The sequence below is a fragment of the Leuciscus leuciscus genome (assembly GCF_965113295.1).
Source record: "Leuciscus leuciscus genome assembly, chromosome: 16".
Lineage (NCBI taxonomy): Eukaryota > Metazoa > Chordata > Actinopteri > Cypriniformes > Leuciscidae > Leuciscus > Leuciscus leuciscus.
Genome location: NC_138740.1, coordinates 17,748,375 through 17,772,863, shown reverse-complemented (window position 1 = coordinate 17,772,863; position 24,489 = coordinate 17,748,375). Strand labels below are relative to the sequence as shown.

The 24,489-nt window shown below is 38.7% G+C and overlaps 1 protein-coding gene across 1 annotated transcript; it reads left to right on the top strand.

Moving 5' to 3' along the window:
• Positions 1-548: 548 nt before the first annotated feature.
• On the top strand, positions 549-24,431 carry apbb3 (amyloid beta (A4) precursor protein-binding, family B, member 3). The gene is made up of 13 exons (XM_082141871.1): positions 549-700; positions 1,067-1,795; positions 8,405-8,592; positions 8,663-8,733; positions 11,198-11,249; positions 13,169-13,315; positions 13,565-13,692; positions 17,534-17,648; positions 17,773-17,860; positions 17,971-18,054; positions 19,068-19,183; positions 19,838-20,017; positions 20,171-24,431. The coding sequence occupies exons 2-13, from the start codon at positions 1,747-1,749 to the stop codon at positions 20,393-20,395; spliced, it is 1,443 nt and encodes a 480-aa protein (XP_081997997.1). The 5' UTR covers positions 549-700; positions 1,067-1,746; the 3' UTR covers positions 20,396-24,431.
• Positions 24,432-24,489: the final 58 nt, after the last annotated feature.

Sequence of the window (24,489 nt, the reverse complement as noted above, 5' to 3'; positions counted from 1 at the left end):
ATGTTGTTCCAAACCTGCATGAGTTTCTTTCTTCTGTTGAACACAAAAGAAGATATTTTGAAGAATGTTGGTAATAAGACAGTTGATGATAGACATTGACTATCATATTTGTTTTCCTACTATGGACGTCAATGTCTTCCGTCAGCTGTTTGGTTGTCAACATTCTTCTTTTTTTGTGAGTGTGTTCAGCAGGAAAACTCATACAGGTTTGGGAAAAACATGAGGCTGAGTAAATTATGCCCCCAAAAAACACATACATTTTTTTTTTAATAAATATATTTATTTTTTGGGGGGGGGGGGTAAACTATCCCTTTAAGATTTGAAGTACACTACAAGTGCACACTCAATACATTTAAGCGCACTTCATATTCAAAAGACAATTGAGACTGGAACGGTTAATGCTTTATTTTCAGAATGTATGAAATGATTTTCATATTTCAACAACGATGAAACCTATTTCATAACCTACATCAACTGTGGCTTAGACATAGGCCTGCAATGTACATAAAATATAATTATGGCACTATGCTATCGTTACAGCAGCCTAAACGCGCGCGCCCGTCTCCATTTGTGACTGCAGAAGCAGACAGACGCTCGCGACAGGGAAAGTCGTTGCCGTGGCAACCAGTCCAGAGTGATGATGCAAACGGAGCCTGGACGATGACGGACTTCGCTTGAATTCATGACGGGAGGAATTAAGGTGGACCAACACAACGCAAACCACAAACCCCGCAGCTCTTTACTGACCACGACCATTTCTTAAAGAATATTTCATGTGCGAGTCATATGTTTATATTATTGTGTTTACAACACGCGCTATCGGTATTTAGTAACATTAGCTTGCTAATCTCATTAAATCAAATCTTAAGATGTTTCCCAGAAACGTTTTATGAAGTCTAATGAAGCTGTTAGATTACACATTAATAAAAAATTCCTCGCATAACATAATAACATCAACTCTAATAACATATTTCGATATTGAAACAATACAATATAGGGGTTTGAAATGTGCGGAAAGTTACCCAGTGTCAAAAAATGAGAATTTGTTGCACTCTTCACATTACAGATGGTGATTCTCTGCCTCATTGTGAGGAACAGATTGGAGACACTAATTCTTCTCAGGAACACGCGTCACAGTTTGTGCCCTGTATGATTAATGAAGAAGAAAAAAAAAAATACTACAACCCTTTTTGCTGTATAGCCTATATTTCCGTATGTATCTTCTCCATTTAAAATATTTACACCTACATTATTATCAGCTATGTTCAGCCACCCTTAAGGCACTACCATGAGCTTAGGGGGGCAAAGAGAGCTAGCGAGAGAGGGATGGGAAGGAGGGGGAATAGCTGCAGGCATTACTGAATTACAGAATCCACAGACACACACACACACACACACTGACAGAGAGAGAGAGAGAGAGGCAATCTCACAAACAGCATCACTCTCAGCTTGACGGAGCGACAGTGAACAGAATAGGGAAGAGAACAGAAGAGCAGCATTAGGCAACAAGACAAAGATGAGGTTGATTAGACAGCAGTGAAATTACCTGAAGGGAAAATAAAAGAGGGGATAGACGGAGAGAGGAAAAGAGGAGTGTAGGTTTTAATCCTTTTGGCATGTGAGCGTATCTCTGAGTGCAGTGGTCACCCTGTGTGTGAGTGTGTGCTGCAGAGTTTGTTGGTGGTGTTGGGACGCTTTGAGCTGGAATGTATCTGAACTAACCTCAGGGGACTTTCGGAAGACACCATGCTGGGCAAGGATTACATGCTCGCCATCATCATCGTCAACTATGACGGTAGGTACACGGATGCATCTGCACTTTCCCCTCCTCTTTGTTTTCTCTCTGCTTAGTGCACTCTGGTGTCGAAGTGAGCGGAAGAGTTTCTCTTCATCTGCAGACATTGTCTGTTGTTCAACGCTCCGCCGCTCACTTGTGACTTTAACCACAGGTGCTGTGTCATACCAGACCCACCCGACTTTTTGAAGACCCTGTTTTTGAGATGTTTAGTCAAACGAACTTGATTTTGCTGGAATTAATTACAAGGAGTTTTGCATCGATTGATTTTCACACTCGAGACCAACACAATCTAAAAAAGTTGAAATTGAGAGGTTTGCCTGTTGATATTGTTGAGGGCCAGGCGTACAAGCGTTCATGGACAATGTCACCTGTGCGGTTTTGTTGGGATTATGCATCTGTTGGAGGATTAGATTATGGAAACACAGAGGCATAATTTGCCCACACAACATGAAGCATTAGGCTATATAGACCAGTAAACTTTCCATTCATGAGTATGTGGTAGAGCTTGATATCGTTACACTTTGGAGTCCAAATGAAACTTCCTAGATGATGAAGTGATAGTGGGCTGATATGTTGAGTTTTACTTTCAGAAGATAATATTAACGGGATCTTAGATGGTTGTTGACCAGTAAACCATCACGTTACATGATATAATATTCATATTCTGTTCACAGAATAGGGGATTGAGATGAAAACGTTTCAGTGGAAAAAAAGTTGACGTCCTGTGGCGTGACATGCTAAAACTCCATCTAGACTCTATTGATGAAAATATTATTGACATGTCTATGTAAAAATTATTTATTCAGAGACTACATGGAATATGTCACAACAACAACAAAACAATGTCACACCACAGGACCATATAAAATGAACTGCTGAAGGAAAAAAGTTGATTATAATGGTGAGCCTGAAGTATACAGCTAAATAGGACCCAAAATAATCTTTGTTATATAGACTCATATAAATTTGAACCTAAAACCTTGATGTTTATAATAAAAAAGGACACATTATGCGTCAATTACCCAGTATCTGTACAAAGGGAGAAACTGTCCTCGCCGCGTCCTACCCACGTCATCACTCTTAAAATAACTTCGGTTGAACACACAGAGAGGAGGTGTGTGTGAGAATGAATGTTTGTCTGTTGTCTCTGTACGAGAGACATTGAATGATGGAATAGCTTCTCCAAAAGCAAAGACATGGACGCTAAGGCACTTAGACACAATGCTGAATGGTGCTGAGTGAACGCTGATGGCAGGAGCTCCTGTAGATGTGCAGGAATCGATTGCATTTGCTGCAAATGTTCTTTACTTAATCCATTTTTTGGGACTTTCATTTACTGAAATGCTGCCGGCCTCCATGTGAGGATGTCTTCATAAGGGCGTCCTAAATAAAGTGCTGTGTCTTGCTTCTTGATTTATTGAAGGCCCAAGGATTAAGTCCCAGATGGATTTTTAGATCCACCTCTAGTCTTAATCTTCCCGGTCTGACCTCACACGGACGTAACTGAACTGGGATTATCTGACCACTGACATAACGCCATTGGGATTATTTATCCCCCAGATGTAGCTACAATTCTCTCTTTCTGCTTCTCTTTTTCTCTCACTTGTCCTGACAGATTTCAAAACTGGACATATTGGAGCTTTGTCCTTTTCTTGGCTTTTCACAATATTCCCCTTTTTCTTCCAATAGTGACTCTTGGGTTTTTAAAACCAGATTATAATTGGTTTTTAAGCAACTGTTTTGGCATAGCAATGCAACTGCTAATACAGTGCTAATGCTAATACAGCATTCGCACTGTGTTGTTTGGTACCACAAAAGCTGGGCTAAAGATATGATATGAAATTCAAAATTCAGTAATTTCAGTAGGAATCCATGCAGTCGGGTATTTTACATGCGGGTAAATTATTTTGTAATGATTACAGGTTGTCCATGTGGATTCAACCGCACTGACCAACAGAAAGCTGCTTAGTTTGAAAGAGACTTTTCTGACTGAAAGCAGAAAAGCATCTTGCTGAAACAAAAAATATATATAAAGCAGTATACAGGCTGTATACACACAGGACAAACTAAGCAGACTAGAAACAGGTGTGCAACTAAATCAGTTGCCATGGTAACAAATGAAGAGTGGGGAAGTGGGGGACAAAGGAAACAGAACACAGAAAAGCAAAATTGCCATGATGACCAATAGAAAGCTTCTTGGTTTAAAAGTGACTTCTGTGTGAGATTTGCTTCATACATTTCTATACAGAATTAACATTAACAAAAAAATGACTGAAATGTTTGGTAATGTGTTGCATCTTAAGCCTGTAGTGTAGAAGGGTTATAACCCAGGGTGACAGGCAGCAACCCTAACCAAAGGTTAAGAGTAAACACTTTTCGGTACTCTCTCTCTCTCTCTCTCTCTCTCTCTCTCTCTCTCTCTCTCTCTCTCTCTCTTTATTTTACATTCGTCTCAGTGTTCTTTACCTCATACTTCAGCTTTACTTTGAAAGTGGTTGAATTGGAAGGCGAAAAATCTATTGATTGCAATCAGTGCCTTTTATTACAGTTGTTTCAGTGGCTCATGGGAGTCAGGAGTGATCAGTTCTGATTGGCCACTAGAGCTCTCTGGTAAAAGGCACAATTCAGACATATTGTTTTTTTAGACTCTTTAGTTGCCTGTGGTTACTCTCAAATGTATCTGGATGTCGAGTTATGTGTCCTGTTTACTATTCAAGTAGTTTTCCGGAATAATTTCCGTGTTTCAGTGTTAATATTGTGTTAATATTGCTTAAACAGGTTTAATGCAGGTTTAGGTGCTATTACTTTTCTAAGACTTTATGCGTACTATAGGGAAAATAAGACCATTTTTGTAAGCAGCCACTTTGCAGCACCCTAGCAGTCATCCAGAACACCCCAGCAACTGCATAACATGATAGCAATATGCTTTAAACTATTCAGACTGGATAGCAATGGCCTGTAAACCACCCACAACTAGCATTGTGCGCAGGCAAGCACTCTTCAGGAAATGTACTCGAACATTAAACTCTGAGATGCCGAGTGCCAAGTAATGAACATGTATTAATGTCAGACTTTTTCAGCATGGTGCCACTAACAGTGAGGTTTTCTTGCACCAAATTGGACACAATTTGAGTTTGACATAATCATTATATAACAGTTTCTATAGGGACTGATCAGGCAGTGCAGGTTTTCTCAGGAGATCATCAATAATTCACAAACATCCTCTTCTCAACCCCTCCACCCCCCAATCTGTTGTTATCGCTTCATCCTCATTACATAGCCTTGAAGTTGTTAGTGGGTGCGTGATGGGAACTGCGGCACCACCTACGAGCGAAATGCTGTGATACCACAATTACAGGAAGTGATGCCGTGTCTCACTGTAGCTCCACAATACCCTTAAGAGTTCATAACCCACACTTTTTCTTGAAACCACAGAATTGCATTTGAGATTCGTATGTCTGCAGACAGTATTACATGATGTATCATGTAATATAACGTACATTATGCTGATGGTAGCATGGGTGTCATTTGAAGTAAATTGGCGTCAGAATAACAGATGAGTTGTATATTAGCAACTTATTCCTTCTTGTAATATCCATCAATATTCATCTACCTGCCCCTGAGCCTGAAACAAGTGATAACCAATGAGGCATCTGTGTTTCAGCATGCATCCACTCATTGCACTTTTATTAAAACTGCCTTCAGCTCCAAACACAGACAGTAAGAAGACAGCAGTTCAGGTGCATCGAATGGGGACCAGAATTAGACTGAGAATAACCTTTATTCTTCCTTCAGCCTTTTTCTCCCTGTGTTTTATTTCAGCTGACAGCACAGCTAGCCTGCCCAAAACACTAAAAATGTCATGGTAACACAGTGCGATTATTAAGGCCTGTCAGGAGCGGAGACGAGGGGTGGCTTGTGAAAAAGAGGAGTTCGATCTGGACATGATTGATGATCTCTTGGGAGGGCCGGAGACACACAAACATTCACAAAAACGTTTATATGCTGCCACTGCTTGAAAATGCTGGAAAACGACTTGAATTTCACTCGAAAAAATCTCTACGAACCCTGATAACAGTCCAAGCCATTAGATAAATCAGCTTATAAGTGTAAAAATGGTCATCTAGTAAGCCTCAGGACTGCAACAAGTTTAATTGGACTGAAGCAGATTTGAGGTGTTGGTTTAGAGGTTAAACCCACAGTCCTTTGTGTTGTAAGATTAGTGTGGCTTTAACAGGACTCTCCAAGCTCTCAAATCTGTTGAAAGCAAAGGTAAGTGAAAGCACATCCTCTCCTCTTCACTTTGTGCCCTGTCAGGCCTGGTTATATCACACACTCTCAGAAAACATACACTACCGTTCAGTTGTTTGCGGTCAGTCATTTTTGAGTTTATTTTTAAACAAATTCATACTTTTTTTCCCAGAAAGAATAAAAAAGGTAGGTATGCATACACATTACATTTTTGTAAGTTTATAAAGACACTAATGTGGTACAGTATCAATGTTTGGACATCAAAATGTAACTCTGTTTTTACATATATGTACGATAAAATCATAACCGTGTGCATTGTAAAAAGATAAGTTCTTAATATAACTACACAAATACAAACAAGTCACGAATTGTGATGATAAAAACAACAACAGCTGCATAAATAAAGTCAGTAAACAACAAAACAATAAGCCTGTAGCACTATCCTAATAATTTATTCATGTTGCAATGCATGCTGAGAGCTCACAGATCAGCTGTTCAGCATAATGTGAGTAAAAAGGTCCAACATCTATTGTCAAGCACAGCTCACAAGAAATCATTTAAAAATCCAAACACTCGTACTGATGTGTGTAAAAATCTATTCTGACTAGTGTATGTAAATCATAAGGGCTTCCTCAACAAATCAACAATTTACATGTATGTGCAAATGTCACTATGAGACTGTCTGTGTCATTGAATGTCAGAGGCGACTCTTATACCCGTGCTCAGGCAATCTCGTGTCACTACTGACCCAGTTCTAGTACCACGCACACACACACACATACAGTCTTGTTTTCTCCCCAAACGTCCCCTCCAGTCTCCTGCATTGTGTTTTTTGTGGGAGTGGACAGGGCTCTCCAGATGCATTGTGTTAAATGATTCTCTCAGGCTAGAGATAAATTCAGGCACATATAATTCAGCAGACAGAGCTGCTCTTTCCTGCTTGCTGTTCTGCCAGTTGCCCTATGCCTTTGTCTGAGGCACTAAATCAGAGACGTGACGGGATGACTTTGACACACATAAACACTGTAAAAATGCTGTCAGTTTACCAAGAAAAGAATATGAAAATGCTACAGTTAAAACCTGCCAAATAGTAAAATATTGTTAAATTGAGTTTTTTTTTTTTTGTTAGTCGCCTTATATTTTACAGTGAAAAACAACACAAGGACATTCCTTGAGGTCCCGAAATGATGCATCACATCTGATTATATTTTATTTACATAATTTTGTTTTTTTGCTATTTATGTGGATTAGGGTCTTTAGTGTTACATTCGATGTTGTTTAGGTCATATTCATTTCATTATGTTAGTTACCTGTGGTGGTTTGACTTTGTGTGACACTGTGTATATATACATAGTGATGATGAGATGATAATGAACAGGTGTGATGATCTAATGCGTGTCCATGACAACTGATGACTGGCGGGAAACAAAGAAATACATGTGACTGATGAACACAAACTGAAAGTCCAAGAAAACAGAAACTAAGAACAAGCAAAACTGTGAAAATGTGTTTTTTGCTGAGTTCTACATGCACAATTTTTTTATGTAAACCTAATAATAGGTTTATTAACAAAATAACAAAATGTAGATTAACAAAAATAATCTGTAACACTTTACAATAAGGTCTCATTTGTTAACATTAGTTAATGCATTAGTTAACATGAACTAACTTTGAACAATATATTTTTACAGCATATATTAACCTTTGCTGATATTAGTTAATAATCGAATTAATAATCTCATAAAATCTAATCTAATTGTTCATTGTTTGTTTATGTTAGTTTACAGTGCATTAACTAATGTTAACAAATACAACTTTTGATTTTAATAATGTATTAGTAAATGTTATAAACCCTGTATGTGTATTGTTTATCGTTAGTTCATGTGAATAACACATGAAAACTTATTGTAAAGTATTACCAAATTATAAATAAAACTTTAATGTATTTACATGCCATAATAAAATCCAATAACAGATACAGAAGTTACATATAGGAAATGTTTGTGTGAGAGGGACAGGGTGATAGAGTAAGAGATAATACAAATGAACATTAGTCCAGCTCTTTTTTAATAAGACAGAGCTGCTTTTAGATTTGACCTCATTTTAGCTTGTGTCATGTGGGCAGATTAGGGCCTGGTCTGTCTCTTATGAGTAGATCTGAGCCCATCACTGCAGTGACCTCACCCCAGTGTGTGTGTGTGTGTGTGTGAGTGTGAGGGTTGCTGGCTCTGTGTTGGGAACTGTATCATGGCACATTTACAAGAATCTTGCATGCTGCCCTCAAACTAGCATGTGAAATGTTTATAACATTTTATTTCAGGTACGGATTAATCCAGTAATCCATTCTCTTTGTAGATAACATCTGGAATGATCAGAGTCTGGAGCTGGATACGGATCTGCCTCCAGGATGGCGCACTATACGTGACAGCACTGGCACCTATTACTGGCACGTGCCCACGGGCACCACTCAGTGGCAGCATCCCTCCTACAGCGCAGAGGAGGAACAAAACACCATTAACGGCATCACTGCCAGCCAGATCAAGGTGAGATACTCTGATCTCTGTGTGTGTGTGTTTCTGTCAGTCATCACATCTCCACTCTTGATTTCTTCAGACTGCAGTGGATGGTAGGCGGGATTCAAGAGGAAGACTGACTGAAAACCCGCTACCGTCGCTGAGCGAAAGGTGAGGGAATCGCACATATGCTGGAGGTCGTACGGCTGAGGAAAGGCTACAGATGCTTCTATGAAACTAGACATTAAAACATGCAAACCAAAGTGTGTGAAGCTCAATATGATTTAACTAAGTTGGAGATGCTCTTGGATGTTCTTGGAACATCCTTGTTGAAATAAAATTATTTCATAAGGATTAGGATAATAGGTTTGTTATCAGCTATTTCCCTATACTTTTAGGGTTAGGAATATTCCAGGTTCGATACTAGGGGTTGTTTGACTGAAATGTTGTTCCAGAATAATGACTGGCTGATTGTATAATATTCCACTTATTACACAGCAACTTGACTGTTTTTATTTTCACTGTCTTTGTCCCAGGCACCTTTTTTTGATAGCCTGTAATAAAAGAAAATCATGAGATCTTATAAAACCCTTTTTGTTTCTCAGAGCAATAAAAGTAAATCGAGAGCAGTTTTTTTAATAAAATCTCCTGCTTCTCAGATTTTTCTTGTGAAAAAATACCCCAGTAATTAATGTTATTATATGCTAACTGTCTCATCCATGTCCATTTTTCTGCCTCCTAAGGAATTTGAGGAGAAACATCTGAGCCGAAGTTTAAACTTAAATTAGAAAAAAACGGAAGTATGAAAGAGAAACGTCTAAGCTATATGGTTTCCCTCTGGGCAGTTTACAGTTCATCAGTCCGTTTTTGTAATCACACCATGCTGTGTTTTTGAATCAAGTATTCCATAGCGCAGTGCAATTAACCATTTCCATTTATGTGCACACATTTGATAAAAGTCATTAGGAACATTAGCCACAAAATAATTTGGTTAACCCTTAAATACATGTTTTGCCAATCATCGACCTGGATCTATATCTAACATGGATGGATCTCTAACTAGCGCAATAGTATAAAACTCTCCTATTTTAACAACAATTACAAAAGAATAAAATAAAGAGTATTTCGTTACCTCTTGGAACTTGTAAGGTTGTTCAATTTGAGCAGTTACCAGATTAAATTATTGTTGCGCAGAAATTACATACTTCTGGTCACTACCCCTACCCACTACCCCTATAGCTACCCTATACACATTTACAGACTATTCATTCGATTTAATTAGACATTTTTATAAAAAAAAAAAAATCTTGTGATATTGTTTATAATGAATAGATCAAAGACTAATAATAAGAAGGTTGATGTCTAAATTTAATCAGGGGAGGGTAGTAAATAACGTACCAGGTCACTTAAGACCCAAGGTATGTGTTTTTAAGGGTTGAAAATGTGTCTTCAACTAATTTATCGCAATTGTTTTAATGTGTTGGGTGTAGTAACACATTACCCCCATGGACTGTGTCAGTTTGCATTCTTGATGCGAATGAAACTCTGGCACAGCTTAGCAGCCAAACACACACATACAAGTTAAGCCAAATTCTCCTTCTGGTGCTCTGGAGATGAAAAATCACCTTTTCTTTCCATTCGTTCCCTCATTTGTTTACCCCACTATTGAAGCCTGTGGACATCTAATTGAACAAACACATTCCTATACCTGAAGGTGGTATAACCTGAACAGATGTCTTCTCCGCTGAAAGAGGCTCTGCTTCAGACAGCCAGTCAGGTGTAGACTTTACAACTGTGGGACGGAGAGTAAAACTGTAACTTTGGCTTACCTCCAAACACTCTGATATCAGGCCATGAGGCCCCAGTCACGCTAATGCTTGAACATAAGCGAGCACTCACCTGGGGAATTATGAACGATGAGAAGAGTTTTTTGTAGTGCAAAACATGGTCTTTGCCAGTGAAGGACAAAATACTGTACACACATTTATGTAACAGGCTGGAACGTGCCTTTATTTAGTGCCATGTTCGTCATTGACTGACCTTTCCAATGACTTTGTTCAGAGAGCTGTGATTGGCTGCCGCTAAGTTGTTTGGGAACTGTTGACAGCTACAGGGAGTGCAATTACCTTCACATATATTGTCAGCACCTTGAGGCGGCGTAACACAACAGAGCGCAAAATTATACTCTGGCATGTTAAGATCAGATACCATTGATTGCCATTTTTAATGTATTAATTAGTGTAATGAATTATTATTTTATTTATTTGGTTTCTACCGAGACAAAGTCCTCAATAAAAGACTTTCTATTTTATAGCTCTGTTCTATATAATTTTCCTCTGCAGGACATCTGTTTATTACAGGGAGGAAAGTATATGCTCAAAATGCTCTGGACAAAGCTGAGTGTGATGATTATAGGGGCTGTTTCTTGTTTACAGGACAAACTAACCCAGCGGTCTAAATGGGCTTTTCTAGAGCATAGATGAAAGTGCTTTCAGTAGACCTCCAAACAGGAAAATAAGTGTTCAGCATCTCAAGACTTAATCTGTATTCCTATTTTTTTTTTGTCTGCTGAAATGAGCCCAGTATTTAATTATGGGTCATTATCATAATGATGTGCTCTCTTGCTCTGCTTCAGGCCCTCCTGGCAGGAAGAGTATTTCTGTGCCAACATGGATCCCGACTCCAAGGTAGAATCATGCTGTGTGCTGCCCTAATACTGTTCAACATGTACAATTTATGACTGTTTTCTCTGCTGTTAGTCACTGTGACCTACAAATATCACACTTAAGAGAAAGCACATGCTGAAGTAACCACTGAGGGTCAGAGTTGGAAAGCAGCATTAATCAGAGCATGTTTAGTGATTCAGTAGTGTGTATATGTGCGTGTGCATGTAGAAGGTGGGGGTGCAGGGCTATGACCTCTAAAAGCTCAAGGGATGCTATTTTAAGACACAGCTTTATTGAGTCTGTGTAAAATGATCCTAGGCAGGGTCATAGATGTATGCTCTGTACAAAACATTTTGACTTTCATCAGTCACCAGGCTGGTAAACAGTAGCTTACTGGTTTGATTTCCTACAGAAGTGGAAAAAAACCTAAACTAAACTAAACCCCAGGATGCTTCAGGGGGCTTGTCGTTATAATATGTGCACTGTGAGTCATATTTGATAAAAGCAAGAAACACTGAGGTACGACAACATAACACATCCTTCCTGTAATCACTGTAATATAAATGGATGTTATCCAGAATGTCAACATGAACTGCATGCCAAATGTATGCAACACGCCTACTAATTAAATTATATAAAAATTGACACCAATTGTGACCTTATTTATTGTAATTGTGTGACTAGATGGCTCACATTTGGCACTTTATATTTAGACTTTAAAATATGTAATATAAATATAAATATAACTTTATTTCTTGTGTTTGTGACCATTTAGTTGTGACTTTTTATCTTGCAATTGTGACTATTTCTTTTAATGGCAACATTATTTATTTTAATTGTGTGACTACATACAGTAGTGGCCCAAAGTGATGTCTGGAGGGGATATTTGATTTTAATGACCCTACAAAGTCTGATTAAACCATAAAAAATATGAGGAAAATATTTAAAATATGAGGGAAGAACAACACTAAACTTGGTTATGGTGTTTATCTGAAAAAAATATTTGGCAAAAAAGGCATATATGTGTATACATATATATGCTTGAAAAAAAATGAAAAAGCTCACACAAAAAAGCATATTTTGACTACAATAATCAGTTATTAATATTTCATTGATTCTCTCTTGTTTTGTTGTTGTCACATGTTTTTATATATTTTCCCCTTTAAATGACATCCTGGCAAAAAATGAAGTCTGCAGAATTTGGCATGTTTAATGGTGTTATCAGTTATCAAAAATAAAACTGACTCCAAGCACAACTACACAAACAAAATCTTTAACAATTTTTAAATAAAATTTGAATAAAAGGTGAAGATTCCTAGACCGGACATCACTTTTGTCCACTACCGTATCTCTCAATTGCCACTATATTTCACAGTAACTTTCAATGCAATTGTGACTTTATTTCTAGTGACTTTTTTCCCCCTCATAATTATAACTTTATGGCCCGGTATCACAGACAAGGCTTAGAATAAGCCAGGATTAGGCCTTAGTTCAGTCAGGACATTTAAGTAGCTTTTTAAAATGTGCCTTAGAAAAAAAAACATTACTGGAGTGAATCTTGAGACAAAACAAGAGCAATGACATATTTTAAGACATGTCAGTGCAAGTGGCTTTCAGATAAAACAGCTCAAACATGCAAACATTTAGTCTGGGAAAAGGTTTAAACCTTGTCTGTGAAACCGGGCACATTTTTCACAGTTGCAACTTGTGTGAGAAAATGTGACTTTAAATCTCACAATATACCGTATTACCTTTAAAAAAAAAAAAAAAAAAAAAATTTATGTTAATACAAAAAGTGGAAAGGTTTCTCAGAAGGATAAGGGAGATCCAACTCACTATTAATGCCAATGGATTTAGCAACAAGTGTCAACATATTTTGCATCATATTTGATCTATCTAAAGTAAGTACTGTTAGGAGAATCTCTTCATTTGTCTTGCAGTGTTTTGCTGTGCGTTCTCTGGGTTGGGTTGAGATCCCCGAGGAGGAACTGACCCCTGGCAAGAGCAGTCTGGCGGTGAACAACTGCATCCAGCAGCTCTCTCACAGTAAAGCAGAGGGCCGGGACGCAGTTGGCGCCTGGGGAGAGGTGAGAACAGCCTGGACTCATACACACGTGACCTTGAATAGATGAGATGTGCTTAGCTGGGGCCCACCAATGTCCTTGGTGGTCCGTTGAATTCATTCAGACAGGCGTAATAGCAGTACTAGCGTGCTAGCCCTGTAATTGCACAAACCATTGTTGCTACATAATGTTGCTGAGTGGTGCAGTGTACATTTTGGTCTGTTCATTAGCTATATTTTTTTTTATTGTGTGTGTGTGTGTGTGTGTGTTCAGGGTCAGGATATGATGATGGTGCTCAAGAAAGACACTCTCAGTCTAATGGACCCTGTGGACCGCAGCCTCATCCATTGTCAGCCCCTAATCAACATCCGTGTATGGGGGGTGGGCTGCAACAATGGCAGGTAGACTGGCCTGTACCATTCTTCTATTTCTGGGTCTAAAATTCCTCAGTTTTTCTCCTTTTCAATGCTATCACACAGAATAAATATGGATTTCTGCAGAGACTCTATTCACTACAGTTTAACAGAAAATGTATGAGCCCGCTAAATGAAAAATGGCCTGTACATCAGTTCAGTTCATCATATTTCCTCATGCAGTGACAGGCAGTGGCAGGTTTTTGAACACAGAGTGCTTTTTTTAATTTACGCCTAGTGAAGCCCAGTGTAGCTCGAGTTTCGGTTTCCTGTAAAACGCAGAGCCTCTGATGATGAGTATTTGCAAACCAAGCTATAATAGGAAATGTTTTGCATGGACTGTGTTGCTTTTGTTTTTGATTTGTGTGTTGTTGAGAGCTTTAATTACTAAATAAAAAATTACTATAAGATTACTGGCTTACGCTGAGAAAGAAGAGTAGCTCCCCTTGTGAAAAACAAGTGCACTTAAATGTATTGAATGTGCACTTGTAGTGTACTCCAAAGTATAAAAGTATAAAAAGAAAAATATAAAACTGTACTTTCAGATAATATAATATTAATAAAATAAAAGAGGCTTAAAGATAGTACACTATCATGACAAGCTCCAGTCCGTAAGTTTTTTGGGTTAAAAATGATCCAAAATAAATTTTTGAGCAGGTACATAATCAGCCAGTGTTGAAACTCTCTGCTTGCCTTAGCTCGATTCAAAACGGTAAGCTTGTAATAATGTTTTTAATTCCAGTGGTACTGGTGGATTTCCATGGGAAATTCAAGCATGTCTTTGCATCATTACGTCACATCTGTACACATAAAGGAGGAGTCTCGGCTAGTAGGCTATATTGATAAATATCGGAAGGGCATTAAATGTAGTCACGCAATGCTGATGTTGTTCACATTAACAATTTGAGAACAAAGTATAATTTTTACGGTTTGACGTGATATGATAAGCGATCGTTAGATTTAATCAGCGTGATTTACTGCAATGCTTTTTTTCCCCTTAGTTGGTCAGAACAAAAGTGGATGTTACTTGTTCTGATGACATTTTCCGGTGAAAATTCTTATGTTGGTCATACTTCCAAAAATATAAATACACTTATTTTGATGTGTTGACTCACATACTAAAGAACATGGAAAGTACCTGATTATAATTTTAACTGTAGTGTTATTCGATTTTGCATTTAAAGTTAATGTATTTTAAATGATTCAGTCTGCTCTTTTAAAGTATATTATTTCTGTAATAAGTACTGTTTTTTAAAGTATGCTAGTGTCAGTTCTGGCAGGTCACGTTAGTCAAGCTCGCATCAGTTGACACTCAGCTCCACGTCTACCTCTACCTATAGGAATACGACGCCTATCACTGTATACATATATAAGCTCCTTCAGTAATATCAGCAGCTATCGCGATTACCCGCGTTACCCTCCTCCATCCCCAGCTCCACCTCTCATCAGTCAGGATTTGACATTGTGATTCCCCTTGAATCAGAATCAATTCTTGAATTATGTTGTACATTAAAATCTTTATTAATTAATGATATCTGCAACACATTCATGTTGGTTTTGTTCTGTTTACCCTAAGGGGGGGTTGTTGCTGCTCTTATCCATGTTAGGCTGCATGGATGCACAGGGAGTTCTTGCCCAGAACAGAACCATACCGCCAATCCAAACTGTATGTCAATCGTATTTGACGATAGTGGTCCTGACAGAAGTGTACTTTTTTTTTTCACAAGGGTCTATAACTTGCTAAAATATTCCTCGTTTCTTTTGCATTATTTGAACTATTATTAACCTTTGTTTCCTTTTTCTTTTTTAAACCACCACTCGTGAAAACAGAGACAGGTAATAACTGCACTTGTTTTCTTTTTTTTCAATTAGACCTAGAAAACAGTGATGTCTCGTGATGTTGTGAAGTAGTGCTCCTCAGTAGCCATGCTTTCTTTCATTTCTTTACTGTCATGCATCTCAGGTTGTGCAAATTATACTAAATGCAAAAAGTATAATAACATTTGTTTTAAAACGTTTATTTTTATTTTTTATTAACCGATGATGATACATTTATTTAAATGTTTGCTTTGCTTCGCATGTTTTAGAAATATCCTCCCCTGTGTTCAAACAAACCTTAAATGCAGATGATTCTGCCATGATGGACCAATCAGAGTCTCAGTATTCATGCCGTTTTGGGGTTTGTCAAAATTGTTTGGACATAGGGGGAACAGATTAGTTTGTAATGGGACCATCACTAGAGCATGTTGGCATGTGCCAATGACATCATCTTTACGCCTTATTCATATTGTGAAAATGTGCTCAGATCGTAAATCCAAAAATAGACCCTGACTAAGAATAAAAGTGGAACCCTGAGCTCTTTCATCACTGAGATCTGCAGGGGCTGCTACGATGACTCTATATTCACACAATGTCTCTTTTCTAACCAGATGAACTCATCTGTTATTCTGTTTGACTCACATGTTCTCCTTTAATAGTTGAGAGTAAACGAGTGCTGGATTTCACAAGCATCAGTATGCTGTGCGAGCTTGAGCTGCACGCCGTATGAAGCACCACTGCTCTACATTTCTCCAATGTAATATTCATGAATAAAACATTCTCTTTGAAGAAGCCAGAGCATGCAGCTTTTGGTGTTGAAGAATCAGAGGGCCTGCGCCGTTGCATTGCATATAGAATTGGAAAATCATACTGCCCAGAAATGCTGATCGATCTGTATTTATAGAACATTGACATCTGATATTGCCGCGAACAGTCAGCTAAGAGAGACTTTCTAAGGTTAATGTCAGGAGATTTAGTGAATAACAATTAAGGTTGAGAGATTAGAGTTGGTTTAGGATCACTTTGTGATGAATACCCAGCTGGCCGATGTCATTTTCTGCTTGCAAGGGGTTTTGTCCTATTTTTATTTTAGCCCTATTCTTAGAAGGGCTGCTTCATACTGTGGCCATCCAGCATGTTTATGGCAAAGTCAAACGCAATTCATCATGATGCCATAGCATGGATATATACAGTATATATATATGTATCATGCTTTCCACAGAAATGTTCAACATTGATAATAATAAGAAATGTTTCTTGAGCAGCAAATCAGTATATTAGAATGATTTCTGAAGGATCACGTGACACTGAAAATAAAAGAACATTTAATTTTACATTGTAATAATATTTCACAATATTACTGTTTCGATCCAGGAGGCCTTCCTGTGTGGAGTTTGCATGAACTTCTCCCTGTTACTGTGTTGGTATCTTTTGGGTGCTCTGGTTTCTCACACAATCCAAAAACATGCAGAATAGTTGAATTGGAGACACTAAATTGTCCATAGGTGTAAGTGAGAGTGTGAATGTGTGTGATGGACTGTTCACTTTAGACATTCTACTAACAATAAGTAACTTTGCAACTACGTCAACTGCCAGTCATTAGTAAACTGTCTACTTAATATCTGCCAACACTGAATTTTGATGGTCCCCCAACAGACATTCTACTGACTAACTTTGCAAGTACATGTTAACTTATTCTAACCCTAAGCTTGATTCTTTAAATCTACTAATATTCTAAGGACTGGTAGTTGACATGTAGTTGCAAAGTAACTTATAGTTAGTAGAATGTCTAACATGGTTTATTGAAATAAAGTGTAACCTAAACATTTAATTATTTTAAAACAAAATACCATTAACCATTCTTTTCATGACCATATATGACTACATGTGACTGATTATATATATATACAATTTTAATGTGGATATTATGTTTAGTGTTTCAATCAGGCTGTTAGAATAAGCATGAAAGTCACTGTGATGAGTATTTACTCCGTTCTCCTGGTATCCGTAGGGACTTTGCCTTTGTGGCCAGTGATAAAGACACCTGCATGCTCAAGTGCCATGTGTTCCGCTGCAACGCTCCAGCCAAGACCATCGCATCTGCCCTGCATGAGATGTGCTCCAAGGTAAGATCACATGATCCTGATAAATCTATTGTCATCATCGACATTAGCATTAATATCATTTCATGGTCAAAAATGTCCATATTTCAAAGATGGTGGTTTGTTTGTGATTGGTGTGTTTCCACAGATCATGGCAGAGAAGGCGGTGCAGCAGCCCTCTATGGCCCGTTCTCTCACCATGGAGAGTATCTCCCCAGAGGACTTGCCCCTCCAAGGTAAAACAACTGCCTTTTTGAGAAAGTGGCGTCTTTTAAAGCAAATTGATTGGTTGACTCAATTGCAAATTGTATTCTTTTCATGAGACTGTTTGATGTGTGCTTTCAAGTTGACTTCTTGGAATCAGTGAGGCAGAGGGTGCAGAAGTTTGAGGTGGAGTACATTGGAAACCTGCCTGTATCCAGAGCAATGGGTGAGTGTGATTTGGGCCATTCAGATATCTAATTGTAGAAGGCTGAGAGCCGTGGGAACGGAGCGAGGCCGGTGGCTAATGAGCGTCACCTGCACGCCACACCGGTCTCGAGTTCCACGGAGGAGCTCTGGGAGGATAAAAGGAGGAGTGATGACAGTGAAGGACAAGAGAGGACCAGGCCTGGACTTTATGTTGTGTTTTGTTTTGTTTGCTTTGTTGCCCCTTTGCTTTCTTTTTCTTTTACTTACTTTTGGATTAAAGTGCATGTTGAACGTTTGGCGGTTCCCGTCTCCTTCTTCCCTAAACACCCCTCGTTACACTAATAAACCACTTTCACACGTTTTTTAATATTTTTTTTAATATATATTCTCTGAAATACTGGCAAATGCAAGTATTCCTGCTCTCAAGTTTGAATTAAAATGTCACATTTAAAACATTTTCAGTGTCAAATATGAGTACAACATATTGTGGATCCAATTTGGACCTGGATCAAACAGTTTTAAGATGAAGACAAAAAGCTTAAGTTTATAAAGATTTGGCCATTAAGATTAAGATATAAAACCAGGTTAATTATTACTTTGGTGGCTGATTAGAGACCTAGAAACCCTAGCTTAAACATCAAAGAAAGTCATGTTTACCACCTGAGTGAATGTGATTCCACCAAGTACAAAATGTTCTTGGCTGAATCAACATCTTTTTTGATCCTGGAACAACATTCCAATCAACCAACCAGATTTGAGGGACAAGTTTACAGTTTATGTCAAGTTTAGGCTTACAACTAGGGTTAGGTGCTTCTACATCAGTGTTATTCACCTGTCATTTCCCTCTGATTGTAGGGATAACTTATGGGTAGGGTTAGATTTAGGGGTAGGGATAGGGTTAGGACTACATTTTCGGACAGGAAAGTTGTTCCAGGATCAACAAAATATGTTACTTAGCAAAATCACTGGGACCTTCTAGGGATGTTTTGTATGGGTTTGTGGTTAATGTGTTTTTCATGTATATGCTGACAGGAATGGAAGTGTTGAACAGAGCTATTGAGAGTATCATGCACTCCAGAGACAGAGATGAGTGGGAGCCGATAGTCATCCATGTGTCTGATAAAATTCTGTCTTTATGGAGAGGAGAGGTGAGAGTATATACTAACTGACATTGAGGTTTTGACTGTACTCCATTTGCATACTAACAGGAGTAGCATACTACTATGCTATAGAATACTTGTGTACTTCATACTGTACGAGTTGTACTGTATACTGCTTAATGTTTAATAACAGTTCACAAGTTTTATATTAGTATGTTTGATGCTGCACCCCTATATGTTGTAGACATGTGGGTTTCTTCTGTTGGTATTTTTCTATTGCATGCGAAACAGTATTTGTTATGCAACGATGGGTTTCAAAGAGTAGTATGCTACATTGCTGTCACCAAATAATGTTTAATTAATCAAATGCTGTCTAGCTTGATAAATTCATTCTCATTTTATAGGTAAATTTGTTTTGTATCTTTCATTCAAATTTGTGTAAATAAAAATAAATAATTTGGGAGTTTAAAATAAATAATCACACATGAAAAGTTCATTACATATGAAATGGAAAGTCAAATCAAGTGCACTTCATTTTTTGGGTAGCCTACAGTGACCAGTGCAGTATGCTCTGCATGTGCATAAGGACACTTTACATACTTCTCATAGTACGCTATGTACTACAGTAATAGTATGAGTAGTATTTTTTTTTTAATCATACTACTGTTTTCTTCACTTTTTCCCCTCTTGCTTTTATTTCAGGATGGAGATGACCCATTTTGGGAATGCCAAGTACGCTACTTAACTTTCCTAGGTGTGGGTCATGACACACACACTTTTGCAGTCATAGTGGATGCTGGAACCCAGCGCTTTGAGTGCCATGTGTTCTGGTGTGAGCCCGATGCTGGGATCATCTCTGAGGCAGTTCAGGCTGCATGCATGGTGAGGCAATACTACATTTATTTGACATTCAACCCTACATAACTGACAAAATATCCCACACTTAAGTCATAGTTTCATAGCATCGATACAGAATTCAATGCAAAATCTATCACGTCTTCTTAAGTATTTCTAAATGTCTGCTGCCCCCTTCAGGTCCAATACCAGAAGTGTTTGGTTGCGCAGACTCCTCCTGTGAGGCCCAAAATGTGGCGGGCCGGCTCCAAAGTCAAACGAGCCAACTCCATGGACGGCTCCAGCTTCCCGCTCCGACACCAAGGACACACACCTTCCAAAATGGCCTCTCCCAGCGTGAAGAAGGGCATGTTGGCATTTTTTGAGACATTCCGTAACAAACAGTCTGCCGTACCCACACCCTAACAACAGCGGTTCTGGGAGGGGAATGGGGCCTGAGGGGCTTTGAGGGGCGGGGGGGTGGAAGATGAAAGGAATGAAGAAACATGAAGCTTAAGAAAGCTCAAGATATACAAGTATCCTTTGCCTTTGGCATTTTTAAAAAACTATTTAACTTAAAAACTGAAGTTCCCCAGTACGACCTCACAAAAAACAACCCACCTAATTGCCCTTAATAACAGTGTTTTTGAGGATTGACATATCTGAATGTAGGTGTGCAGAACAGTGTTTAAATGACATTGAGGTGCTGTGCTCTCACATTCCAAAAACTGAAAGAACACCAAATGCTCTGCAGTTCAAATGCTGTTATACAAAAGTTAGTTCCTGTCCTAAAATGTAATTGGTATAACACTGACAGACACCAACCAACACCAACAGACATGCTTGTCTGGTTTTGACCACCTGCTGTTGGTCGACGCTAGTTTTGAACGTTCAGTCAGCATTTGTCGGGTCATGGAATGTCTGAGAAGTGACTTACTGTAAACTAGTGCTTGTTGGTGTTGGTCGGTGTTTGTCAGATTAGTCTATTCAACTTATTTTTGATGTAAGAGCGGACATGGCCATTTGTAAATTGAATGCGAGAGGCTTCCGGTGTCGACCGCTTCCAGTTATTTTAGCTGTTCAAAAACAGTTCATTATGTTGCTTGATATTGCAAACTGGCATTTGTTATCATATTATTTGAATATACTATCAATCATTAACACAATGGTTTGTAGAGAAAATAGATTTACGGTTTACTACACTTTATTATCCTTCAAGTTATTTACCTATAAATTGGAAGTCTTGCACATTCACACGAAATAGTGAGTACAGATTAACCTATAGAGTACAAATGCTCTGGGACTTTGCTTCACTTCGCTTGTTTGTTTGTTCCAGACAATCTGTCAGTCTGCGTGCATCTTCAGTGACTTTTCTGCAGATTACACCATTCTTTATGTCTGGCGGACCTTAAGCCAAAAGTATACTTATGCTGTGCTCTTTCCTCAAGCTCAGGACAGTCTGATGTGATTGTCCTCATCAGCACCGTCCTCTGCTGTTACCACCCAATTTTGTGTCCGTGCAGACTTGTGCGCAGACCACAGCATCTGTGCGAGTGATTTTTCAAAGGCTTGCGCAATTGTGTGCCAAGATGGAGCAGAACTCAGAAAATGAAGAAGCATTTATTTTTACTTTAACCTTTACTTTGTCCACACAGACAAAAAATCGGGCATGGTGTGTAGACTGTAGACATCCGCCAATGACAAATCACCATGTGGACTGTCCACGAACTAGAGCGGAATTTGGAAAAGGGAACTATACTTTCGGCTTAAGTGCATCACTGACTCAACTGTGTATTGCTCAGAAACACAATGATTTGTTTTTCATTGGCGGAGCAAGAAAAGACAAAGTAACCAGCAATATTGTGTATGAAATGTTTATTGAACTGTGTATAAAAGCAGTATCACACACGCTAAAGTACAGCTCTATTGGTTGAGAGATATTGCTGAAATAGGATCCATTTTTGAAGGAACAATAACTCAAATCCAACAACTGTGTGATTGAGTAACATCTAATAACCCTGGACTCTGTACAACCTCAGAATCAGAAGTCAGAGCATCTAAAATTTTCGAATTTTATTTCCATCTTATTGCACAAACCAAAAAGTTATGCAATAAGATGTATATCGCAGTTGAATCGCAAATGTGTGATATATTTTGATAACAAGTATCGATGTACAGTGACCTAATTCTTGTATGACTAATATGTAGACAGTAGAGATGTTCCCTTTAGGAGGTCACATTTATGTTCAAAAAGTAAATTTAGCTTCAAACCTACTAGGAGCATATCCGTATATTAGCAGATGGATGTTGTTTGCTGTTCTAATACACCTTTAGAATCAATTTAAGCTCAGAATATTCAAGGTCGTTATTCAACTTGAGCAAACGGAGCAATCTTCACACACAACAGAAAGACCTCAATTAACGTAGTGCTGTCAGTGCAAGAGTCGTGCTTTAGATAGACCCTGCTTTTGTCACTTTCACTCTTTCTATATTGTGAGCTCAGAAAAGCAGATGAGGAGATATCAGTGGCCCCGATTAAAGACACACAACGCTTGTTATAATGCTGGTTTGCGGAGCCCTCAGTTTAATGCCACCGTTGCATGGTTTTGCACATGCTTGGAAATTCGAGGCTTCGCTTGGGTACTTGCGAACACAGGCAGAGGGCTTTAGAGCTTTAAAAACGAACTAACGAACTACTTGGATAATTCAAGAACATTTTAAAAGACACAGTAAAGATGCTTCATGCATGGCTCCCCTATTGACAATTGCACGTGAAAATTCACTACCGTGACCGTGCCTGCAGAACATGTGATTTTCTCAAAGTCTGTGCGGATCTTCACGATAGTATCCACAGGAACAGACCCTTGAGCCCTTTTATTCGCATTTGAATGTAATAAGCTCTTTAAAAAAAGCTCTTTGAAACTCGATCTCAGCGCATGTTGATCTGAGATGCCCACGGGCACTTGAGCACCCACATGAATGCCACTGAAGGAAGTTATGTGATACTATATCTAATATGCAACTGCTCCTTCCCTTACTAAAAAAAACTCACATGTATTATATCACAAATTAACTCAGGTCTCCTTAATGCTAAAATAAAGGGGGGAAGTATAGAAGGGGACGACTCTTCAGCATGTAAAATCATTGATAAGAAGCCTTGAGAAGTGAGTTTAACTGATAATCTTGGGCCCTGTTTACTCCTGCTGTTAAGATGCGTTAAGATGCACAAGTAGACCAGGGAGACACATTCCCACTTACACCTGGTGTTTTAATCCGTCTCTTTTGTCCACTTTCAGCCACTTCTGTCTTGGTTTCTTCGAGGGGAGGGTTTATGGGCGGGTGTTTTTTCAGATCTTTCGATCTAATGGACAAAATAAGCTTGAGCAATTTACATGAACTCGTCCGGAGCGGACGGACCGCAAGACCACACAGAATGCGGTGAGCATGTTAGAAATCAGGAATGGTGCGAGAACATTGTGCTTGGTACGCTTTTCGTCTTCAAACCAAACTTGGGTCCTTTTGTGGCTGTTCGAACTCTCCTGACGGGGTCAGCCCTATGTTCCCACAGCCCTATGTTCCCACGGCCCTATGTTCCCACATTTCTAAGAATCTTTTTTTTACAGAAAATTTGAAAAATTAGGCCCTATGTTTCCACAACCATATGTTCCCACAGCCCTATGTTCCCACAGCCCTATGTTCTCTCATTTAACTATGAAATTTAACTCATTTAACTCATTTCCCCTATGAAGGGTAGGTTTTAGTGCTTGTGCTGGTACAAGGATAGCCCAATTACATCCCAGACAAGTCTCCCTCCTGTGAGGGGTAGGTTTAGGAATGTCAAACAATCAAGCCTAATTCCCCCACGAAGGATAGGTTTTAGTGCTTGTACTGGTACAGGGATAGCCCAATAACATCCCAGACAAGTCTCCCTCATGTGAGGGGTAGGTTTAGGTATGTTAGGGTTAGGGTTAGGGCTGTGGGAACATAAGGCTGTGGGAACATAGGGCTGTGGGAACATCCGACCACATGAGCGTTCACACTACAAAAGCAATCTGGTCGAATGTGTTTTTGACTATCTCTGGAAGTGGTCGAAAGTGGACAAGCTCGAAACGCTTTAGACTGCGTTTACACCTGTATTTAGCGCCGTCCACTTGCGATCCGATCGCCCAAAACGCATCTTAATACCAGGTGTAAACGGCATTAGTTAATGCTCATGTAGCACCTGTTAGTTAGTCTAATAGTCGTGTAGCTCCTGTTTCTTATTTGTTCCTGTTTATACTCTCTGTAAAGAAATCTCTCTATATATATTTGCAGTATATCAGTACAAAACTAGGATGTCATGTAAATGGTTTTGTATTATTCTTTGTGTTTGTTATTATTGTTGTTATTAATCAGAATGACATCGACCTGAATCCACCATTTGGTGGAGTGTGTTTGGGACATTAAACTGCTTCAGTCTCTGGCTCTGTTCTCATTTATTTATGCATCAGTGTCTTCTTATACACCCACTTTTTCAAATC

Coding starts and splice junctions, on each gene's coding strand:
- apbb3 (XM_082141871.1), top strand. CDS start 1,747: ATGCTGGGCAAGGATTACATGCTCGCCATCATCATCGTCAACTATGAC. Junction 17,861..17,970: donor AGAGGACTTGCCCCTCCAAG/GTAAAACAACTG, acceptor TGTGCTTTCAAG/TTGACTTCTTGGAATCAGTG. Junction 20,018..20,170: donor CAGTTCAGGCTGCATGCATG/GTGAGGCAATAC, acceptor TGCCCCCTTCAG/GTCCAATACCAGAAGTGTTT.